The sequence below is a fragment of the Silurus aristotelis genome, assembly GCF_946808225.1.
Source record: "Silurus aristotelis genome assembly, chromosome: 15".
Lineage (NCBI taxonomy): Eukaryota > Metazoa > Chordata > Actinopteri > Siluriformes > Siluridae > Silurus > Silurus aristotelis.
Window position 1 is genome coordinate 16,690,414 of NC_139588.1, and position 10,141 is coordinate 16,700,554.

General features: G+C 39.3%; 1 protein-coding gene across 1 annotated transcript; it reads right to left on the minus strand.

The window, feature by feature from the left end:
- Positions 1–637: 637 nt before the first annotated feature.
- On the minus strand, positions 638–7,360 carry hsp90ab1 (heat shock protein 90, alpha (cytosolic), class B member 1). The gene is made up of 13 exons (XM_083562284.1): positions 7,237–7,360; positions 6,443–6,627; positions 5,146–5,289; positions 4,765–4,971; positions 4,260–4,419; positions 4,037–4,170; positions 3,570–3,887; positions 3,109–3,274; positions 2,803–2,993; positions 2,428–2,575; positions 2,033–2,301; positions 1,183–1,516; positions 638–1,100 (listed from the first exon to the last, which is right to left on the minus strand). The coding sequence occupies exons 3-13, from the start codon at positions 5,287–5,289 to the stop codon at positions 985–987; spliced, it is 2,187 nt and encodes a 728-aa protein (XP_083418410.1). The 5' UTR covers positions 6,443–6,627; positions 7,237–7,360; the 3' UTR covers positions 638–984.
- Between the last annotated feature and the right edge of the window lie 2,781 nt (positions 7,361–10,141).

The following is a 10,141-nucleotide window of genomic DNA, read 5'->3' on the forward strand; positions in this document are numbered from 1 at the left end:
TTTGCAAGCAAACTATATAAATACATAGGCATCAGATATGAATATATAGAAAAGGCCTAGAGTTGCCACCTCACTCATATGGAATTGTCCTATACTTAAATGTAAAATTCATCCCAGTCAGTAATACATTGTATTTATTTCTAAAGAGAAAATCTGAAAAGCCTTCCTCTTTGAGATCTCATTGCACTAATCAGCTTTTAGTTTTGTCATGATTTTTTTAATATTCACTTTCTATTCAACTTCTGTCAGGTATTAAAAGCAGCTTTGAGAAGGAAAGCAGTTTGACTTGGTCACGCCAAAATCTCATCCAGCGAGTTTTACACGTCCCTTAAAGCTTTAGCATGCTAATCTCAAATAAGTGTTTACCTGAATGTGTTAAAGCAATGTTGCCATGTTGTCAACTGCAAATTCCTTAAAGGGCACAATATCACTTATGAAAACTTTATCCTGCATTATTCTTTAGTACCAATTAGTACTTTGAGTCACCTGATCACTGTTTTTGAACAGGTGTACATTCTTTGTGACGGCTACATTTTAAAATCACTAAGACCAGTAACAGTCAATAGTACAAACCAGATTGTGCCTTTAAACAGCTTCTTTATTAGTGATGTGTATAAAGAAAAACAAGAGGCTCAAGTAATTGGATCACATTTAATTTCTGCAAAAGAAAAAACAAACACTGAACAGACACTAGCCTGGACTCAGGCACACCATATTTTGCAGTCCACCCCTCATGTGTACAGCTGCAGAGCAAACCCTCCCACCCCTCCCTCAATATCAGATTCCTGATGGAATGTTATTACCCACAATTCCACTTGGCCCCTTAATTTAGGAAGCTCAGTGCAACATGGTACTCCAATTATAGCCGGACGAACCATCCAATTACAATTTGTACAACAAAAAAAAAAGGGGGGGATTTTGACCAAGTTGCCCAAAAGGAATAGCATTGGAAAAAGTGAGGTTAAATGTGTAATTATATGGAGTTTAATCAACTTCCTCCATGCGAGAGGAATCATCCTCATCGCCCTCCAGTGGTGGGATTTCCTCTTGAGCAGGCGTGGAGCTTGGTTCCTCTGAGGGTACATCGTCATCATCGATACCTGCATTGGAAGGAGCATTTGTAATTGAGACGCAAGTTCATCTGAACATTAGTGATTAAGCTACCAGTCTATGAAATCTTACCAAGTCCCAACTTGATCATCCTGTAGATGCGGTTGGAATGTGTCTGAGGGTCATCCAGAGAGAAGCCGGAGGACAGCAGTGCAGTCTCAAACAGCAGGATCACCAGATCTTTCACAGCCTTGTCGTTCTTATCAGCCTCTGCCTTTTGCCTCAGCATCTCCATGATGGGATGGTCAGGATTGATCTCTAGGTGCTTCTTTGCCATCATGTAGCCCATGGTGGAGTTATCTCTCAGGGCCTGGGCCTTCATGATGCGCTCCATGTTTGCAGTCCAGCCATACGTGCTGGTCACAATGCAGCAAGGTGAAGAAACCAGTCTGTTGGACACTGTAACCTGTGGAGATACGATGGTGATTAAGAATCACAAATTTTAACCGTTAGTTTGGTCTGCAATACCAATGTTAGTAGGATCAAGAAATTAGTAAGCACAGACAAGAAACCATTAGTGGGTACAATGGCTGGAGCTCCTTTTAAGTGTTTCTGCATGCGCACTCCGCCACTTTTCATAGAATTCTCTTTTCAAGCACAACACTGAAGTCTAAACTCCTCATTTACATATGGGTTGAGGACCATGCGAGATCCTTGTATGCTCAGATTAATGTTATACCTTCATTACTTAATCACTTAAATTTCAGAAGAATTTTCTGAGCAAGAACCTGGATAACATTAGACAGCCACACAATCAAGCTCGACACACCGTCTGTTGAATCATACCAAGCCTCAATAGAGTACTTGGACTTACCACAAAACTTCACATGAAGAACTAGGATACCTGTTATTGTTACAAAAAGAAAACGTCAAATCTCAACGCAATTGCCAGGCAACAATTTAATGCACAAGACTGCTTTACCTTTTCGACTTTCTTATCCAGAATCTCCTTCATTAGCTTGCACAGGCTCTCAAACTTGGCCTTGTCCTCCTCCATCTTTTTCTTCTCCTCCTCATCCTCAGGCAGCTCCAGCCCCTCCTTGGTGACAGAGACCAGGGTCTTTCCCTCAAATTCCTTCAGCTGCTGCACACAGTACTCATCGATGGGCTCCACCATGTAGAGAACCTCAAAGCCACGCTTACGAACACGCTCAACAAAAGCAGAGTTGGCCACCTGGTCTTTGCTCTCACCTGGGGAGGTGAAAAATTTAACATTTCAATTATTTTCTTTTTTTTAATAAAAGATGGATAGATACTTTATTCATAACAAAAAAAATTACATATAAATAAAGCAGAGCAACATGCTACATGACTCACCAGTGATGTAGTAAATGGATTTCTGGTTGTCCTTCATGCGACCGAGGTACTCTGAGAGGGAATTCATTTCATCTCCTGATTGTGAGCTATGATAGCGCAGCAGTTCAGAGAGCTTCTTACGGTTCTGAGAGTCCTCATGGATGCCCAACTACAAAAAAAACAGGTATTTATTATTTTTTTATCCAAAATAATTTTTACTATAGCAACTACAATTATGCTGGTCAATATACACTAGGTACATTAGCCACATAAAATGAGAGCTTCATACATGGGAAACCGCAAAGAACTGTTTAAAGGTGCAGTCACTAAACAGGCTGCATCCTGAAGCATGTAGTGGTAAACCAATAATTGTGCAGTTATAAAGCCTTTTCTTACTTTGATGTTCTTGGAAAAGGCTTCATAGAACTTCTTGTAGTTGTCCTTGTCTTCAGAAAGCTCAGCAAACAGTTCCAGGCATTTCTTCACAATGTTCTTGCGGATCACCTTCAGAATTTTGCTCTGCTGTAGCATCTCTCTGGAGATGTTCAGAGGAAGATCCTCAGAGTCAACTACACCACGGACAAAGTCTGAAGAGGAAGGGAGTAGAGACACCATCAACATCGATTGCAGCACAATACTTTACTGTGAATCAAGAGCAAGAAGGAGCAGTCCAGGTGTTCAGGTTCAGAAGTGTGAACTTACTCAGGTATTCTGGGATGAGCTCCTCGCAGCTGTCCATGATGAACACTCTCCTCACATACAGCTTGATGTTATTCTTCTTTTTCTTGTTTTCAAAGAGGTCAAAGGGTGCACGACGGGGGATGAATAGCAGTGCTCGGAACTCCAGCTGTCCCTCAACAGAGAAGTGCTATGGTACAGACAAAAGATGATGTCAGAGCTGAACGAGATGAGCTTTTTATAGAATCACTTCAAAGTATTAATATCAAAAGGTCAAAGTTTAAAAAATAAATAAATAAAAATTAAGGTTTGTTTGTGGGAAAACTAAAGCCAGTAATTAATTAAATTAATATTTTATTTTTATTAACAAAAAATGTTATATATAAAATTCACCAACTATACAATCTTCTTACATAATTTACACTTCATGCACCTTAAAGACTACTTCAAACTAAAATTTGGGTTTACTTTTTCAGAACAGTTACCTTAACAGCAAGGTGGTCCTCCCAGTCATTGGTCAGGCTCTTGTAGAACTCTCCATATTCCTCATTTGTGATGTCATCAGGGTTCCTAGTCCAGATGGGCTTGGTCTTGTTCAGCTCCTCCTGGTCAATGTATTTCTCCTTGATCTTTTTAGTTTTCTTCTTGTCTTTATCCTTAGAGGAGTCCTCTTCATCATCAGAGCCCACATCCTCAATTTTGGGCTTGTCTTCTCCTTCTTCCTCCTCCTCTTTTTCTTCCTTCTCTTCCTTTTCATCCTCTGCCTCATCATCACTGATCTCCTTATCACGCTCCTTCTCCACCTACAGACGTTTCAGAATGTTTTGTATTTATTCATTTAAAATCATAAGTCAATTTCTGATTTAGTAAATTCAAATAAACCACTGAACAATCAATACAGAACCCCCCCCCCAAACAGAATTAACTGTTTACACGAGATGTTGACACTTACAAATAGAGTGATTGGGTATCCAATGAACTGAGAGTGCTTCTTGACCACCTCCTTCACCCTCTTTTCCTCAATGTACTCAGTCTGATCCTCCTTCAGATGAAGGATGACTTTGGTTCCGCGGCCAATGGTCTCACCTGTAAACAGATCAATATCAGCAACTTCTAGAAAGGTTATGCAAATTTGAGGTTAAAACAGATTACAATCATTACTATAATTAACATACCATGATCAACTTTGACTGTGAAAGAGCCACCAGCTGAGGACTCCCAGGCATACTGCTCATCATCATTGTTTTTAGTGATTACCACCACTTTCTCAGCCACCAGATAGGCAGAGTAGAATCCCACACCGAACTGCCCAATCATGGAGATATCTGCACCAGCCTGCAGGGTCAAAGGATCAGACATTAAAATTGAATACCAGTTATACAGGTAGCAATTTGTAGATTCAGCTATAGTCAATAAAATTATATATACACACACATTTTGAGCAGCTCGGGCAAATGAACAGTTTAAGACAGGATTAATAAAGTACATGTTCTTAAGTAAGTGTCATTTTACAGTAGACAAATTCAACTCAAAACCCTATCCATTTTCCAAAGGCGTACTCATTAACCAGCTGCCAGTGCGTGATCCTAAAAGACCATTTCATTCCCCTCCCTCATGCTCTCTTGGTACATGACTAATTAGTACAACAAAAGATCAGGATCATGTTTCGCAACACTCTACCTGAAGAGCCTCCATGAAGGCCTTGGTTCCTGACTTAGCAATGGTTCCTAGGTTATTGATGAGGTCAGCCTTGGTCATGCCGATTCCGGTGTCGATGATTGTTAGTGTGCGTTCATGCTTGTTGGGAATGATTTCGATCTTGAGGTCCTTCCCACTGTCCAGTTTAGATGGATCAGTCAGACTTTCATATCTGATTTTGTCAAGGGCCTACAATATAAAAAAGAAATTACATTTTTACAAGTGTAAAATACATAAAGTGGGGAAAATATACAACTATTTGAATTTCAAGTATGCAAACACTTCAGAGGAAATTACGGATTTAAAAAAATATTTGCTCAAATAGACAATATGACCCACACCCTCCACTGTAACAGAACTTACATCAGAGGCATTGGAAATGAGCTCCCTGAGGAAGATCTCCTTGTTGGAATAAAAAGTGTTAATGATGAGGGACATCAGCTGAGCAATCTCTGCCTGGAAGGCAAAGGTCTCAGCCTCCTCCTCTTGGCGCATTTCTTCAGGCATCTAAGAATGAACAAGTGGATAAATAAACAATTAAGCAAAACTTCAAATTTTACCCGACCTGTTCCTTCAATTACACATCTCATACTCAATTATATCTTTCCCACAAAACCACACACCAAGTATAACTGGACCATAATTAGTGTAAAACAATAAAATTTTATTTATTGTACAGATAATGACTGACGCACTTAAATCTGTGATTCACTTTCCAGAGAAAAATAGAGCGGAGCGTAGGAAACGCGGTACAAGGAACATGGCCGAACTTCCGGTTGCACAAAGGGCGCAGCCACGTGCTTCGAGAGGGCGCACGTGTACGGCTTGTAGAAAGTGAAAGAATACGGATGATCCCTACAAGCATATCTTTAAAAAATAAAGTATAATAAAACTCGGCTCAAATAGGAAGTGGTAGTAAAATTAGACTGCACAATAAAAGCTTAAAAATGTAATCGATTCTGATTCGGCAATTGTACAAGTATCCGTATACCGCAAGGTCTATAGCAATACGGCCTACGTTATCGATTTAACAGGCCACAAACGAACATTAGCCCGACAGAGAGAAATGCGGCCGGTAGCTGTATTCAAAATGGCTCGCGTTTGAACGCATAATGCACAAGAATCCATCGTTTCATTCCCTAAGTAGTGTACTTACGCAAGGGGGCAGCGCGCCGTTTGGAACGGAGCCGGCTAATAAACGCGAGGTACAACCCGAGCTAGCGTGACCTATTGTTTCAGTCGACGTTAAGACTTCAATAACAAGTCCGGGCCATTTTATTTACTTTTTTTAAAGTACAACCAATTCAACAACAATGAGTAATCTTAAAAAAAAAGAAGATATACACTTTATTCAGGATTATCATTATTTGCCCAGAATTTACCCCTGCACCTGCTAAGGGCATCACACGGGATACAACAAATTACAGCTATAATTATTCAACTATCTTCATTATGATTCATTAGTCATACCGTTTCAGTTTTCTCCCCTTTTTAAAAACGTATATTACACGAAAGACCCCCCCTCCACCACCCACATAACCACCATCTTTGTTACCGGCGGAATGAAACCGCACAGATTCTCTCAAAAAAAAAAACGACATATCATTAAAAAGAAGGCCATCACTGACTCGATTAAAAATAAAGATTGAAATCTTCGTACCTTGACTTTAGTTTCGTTGACTTCTCTTGAACAAAATGCAACCAAACACTTTCCAGTCTCCTCCGCACTCTGGTGCAGTGGAGTAAAAAGAAGGACGGGACGAGTTTCCAGGAGTGTTTTCTTTATATATTCCGAGTGATGTATCACTCCGCCAAACCGTTGCAGTACAGAAGGTGGGTTTCAACCTAAATAACATGGGAAACATACACCAGGCGAGTGCACTATACTGTATACTTACACCTATAGCAGATTGAGGCACTATTTAGGGTACTTTTACGTGATTTGGGATTTAACCGTAGGCATCGTTCAGTTGTCATGGTAAGCAAAAAAAGCGCTTCATATATAATGTCTAAATATTGGATACAATCTACAGCTAAAAAGCCCAATAACAAAAATATTAAATATAATACATGTACACCAAAACAAAAGAATAAATAAGGACTATATACTAATTGTAATTATATGCTAAAGTGATGCATCATTTGTCAGAATTCCTTAAATACAGCATGTGCATAGTGTTTGTAAATAAAAAAACTCACCACATTCATTAGTTATGATTATTATTAGGAAATTAAATTATAATTTATTTTCTATTCATCAGTGTAAGAGCCTGTACACGCATATATGTTGTATTTGAGATAAGCAAGGTGTGACAGATGAATCAAAATTTGACAGACAAACCCAGATTTACAGATTCACTATTATTATTACCATCTCATTGTTGCATTCAGATAAATATTATCGTATAAATAGCACACATTGTTTCGCAAAAACGAACAAAAGAAACCTCTTACCGCAGAACTTGATTTTGCATCGGAAGGATATCACCGCTCAGAAGTGGCTGCGCATCGTTTCTTTCTAGCACTTTCCACGGGAAACCCGCCCCGCCGTGACGTCACGCGTATGTCAAACGGCAGCGCGCCAGCAAAAGGAGTTCCGGAAAAACGGCCGCTACCGACGTTCCCGCCGGGCGCAAAAACAAGAGCTCTGAAGCTGGATACAATAAAAAATAAATATAAAAGTACCATAATATCATAAAAAACACACCGTTGATGCATAATTTCTATTTTGAGATAAGTTTCTTTATAAACACGTCTGATATTTAGGCTGTATGTAGGCCCAACAGCATTAATTTCCCCTTACTGGAATTACGTCACATTTAAAAACACGTGGTGTTCATTTCCTATTTGTTTGAAGGGGCACATGTTTTGTTTAACATTAGTGATCTTTTCATATTTCCCACCTAATTCGTTACTTCATCAGTAATCACTGTATGCTGAATGGCAGTCCATTGCAGGGTGCACATACTTTTACATTTAGAGGCAGTTGAACACAGATAATCCAATTTACTGCAATGTTGTTGGGAGGTAAAAGAAAACCTGAGAACATTGAGGGGATGAATGACGTGAAACTCAATACAGTCTTTAACCCAAGTTTGGAGTCAACTGGGATCACTGGAAACTGGAAATGAGGCACTGACTGCTCACATTGTCAGTTTCTCCCTTTTGCTTCCAAAACAGTCTTGACTCATTGAGTATTAACAGCATTATCATCTTCAGCAATTTGAGCTACAGAAGGTCGTCTGTTGGATCGGACCACACGCGCCAGCCTTCGCCTCCCACGTGCATCAATGAGCCTCGGCCCCCCACAACCCTGTCGCTGGTTCACCACTGTTCCTTCCTTGGAGCACTTTTAATAGATACTGACCACTGCAGACTGGGAGCATCACACTAGATCTGCAGTTTTGGAGATGCTCATCACAATTTGGCTCTTGTCAAACTCACACAAATCCTTACGCTTGTCCATTTTTCCTGCTTCTAACACATCAACTTTGAGGACAAAATGTTCCCCTGCTGCCTAATAATATCTCAAACACTAACAGGTGCCATGATGGAAAGATAATCAGTATCACTGGTCATAATGTTATAATATCATAACGGTCAGTGCCCCCACGACCCTAAAGTACCTGCAACAGGCACACAAGCTTCAGAACTGGACAATGGAGCAAGAAGGAAGTCTGGTCTATTAATCATATGTTCTTTTTTGTGTGTCATGACCTAAGGAAGAGGTGGCTCAGGGGACTCTTCTATGAGAAGAAGGTAAGTTGGTGGAGGCAGTGTGTTGATCTGGGAAACCGTGAACCATGATTCCTGGCATTGATGTGGATATTACACACCTTCTTGTTAACAATATTCTCTAATGCCAGCTAATTTTTCAACAAGCTCTTTTAGCTTTTTGCTGTCTTCTTGTTTTTGTTTTTTTTTTCCAGTAAAAATCAATCAAATATGATTATCAGACATAAACATCAAAACAATTAAAGAATTGAGAAGAATTATATATTCATTCATTCATTCATTCATTTTCTTCCGCTTATCCGTAATTCGGGTCGCGGGGGCAGCAGTCTAAGCAGGCCCCCGCCTTCGACTGCTGCCCAATCCTCACAGCACCGTCCCTTACGGTCCCTCCTGCAGGTGGTGAGCCCACGGGAAGAGAATTATATATAATATATATAATTTTCAAAGTTTATCCCAATCCCAAAAATCCCAATTGGGTTTTTATTACATTTTCTGCAGCCATATAAATGGTGTTACAGCAGTTATGTAATAAGACGTTAGACACAGCCCCAAAAAAGAAAAAAACTCTTGTGTTTAAGTCAGTATTTAAATTAATGCAAATACAGATAGTTGATGGGCAATAATACTGGGTGTTTTGTTCTGAAGTGATCATCATTACACCCTCCAAAGACTGAATGGTCTGAATGCGCAGCCACAAGCTTTATTTAGTTCATTTCTTATCCGGACCCTCAGCAGTGATGTCTTATTTACTACACCAGTTACCACAACTTCATAGAGAATGCAAGAGAAAATAATGAACAGAAAGAACTATGTAAAGTCCACAATGATAAAAATATCGAAAAGCCAAGTAGCAGTTCAAAAGATGGTTAATGTAAAGAAGGCACAAGGAATTTCTTTTCCTTGATACTTTGTGAAGAAAATAGTGTTTAGAGCTTTGTGGAAAAAAAGCGATGTTTATCTGTTCTAAGTGGAATGTGGAAGAGTTTCAATATGGAGAAGTCCTTGAGTTCCAGATTGTTCTGCTGTTGCAGATTATTATATCATATTACCAGTTTTTCCATGTTTCATGATGAAGAGTCACTTAGCTAATGCATGCTGCACCACACACAGGGTTCGTTCTGATAATCTAAAGTATTTATATATATATATATATATATATATATATATATATATATATATATATATACACACAGTGGGTACAGAAAGTATTCAGACCCCCTTAAATTTTTCACTTTTTGTTATATTGCAGTCATTTACTAAAATCATTTAAGTTCATTTCTTTTCCTCATTAATGTACACATAGCACCCCATATTGACAGAGAATTGTTGAAATTTTTGCAGATTTATTAAAAAAGAAACACTTAAATATCACATGGTCCTAAGTATTCAGACCCTTTGCTCAGTATTTAGCATCCTTTTGATCTAATACAGCCATGAGTCTTTTTGGGAAAGATGCAACAAGTTTTTTACACCTGGATTTGGGGATCCTCTGCCTTTCGTCCTTGCAGATCCTCTCCAGTTCTGTCAGGTTGGATGGTAAACGTTGGTGGACAGCTATTTTTAGGTCTCTTCAGAGATGCTCAATTGGGTTTAAGTCAGGGCTCTGGCTGGGCCATTCAAGAAC

Coding starts and splice junctions, on each gene's coding strand:
- hsp90ab1 (XM_083562284.1), bottom strand. CDS start 5,289: ATGCCTGAAGAAATGCGCCAAGAGGAGGAGGCTGAGACCTTTGCCTTC. Junction 4,972..5,145: donor TCATTTCCAATGCCTCTGAT/GTAAGTTCTGTT, acceptor TTTATATTGTAG/GCCCTTGACAAAATCAGATA. Junction 1,101..1,182: donor GATGATCAAGTTGGGACTTG/GTAAGATTTCAT, acceptor CTTCCAATGCAG/GTATCGATGATGACGATGTA.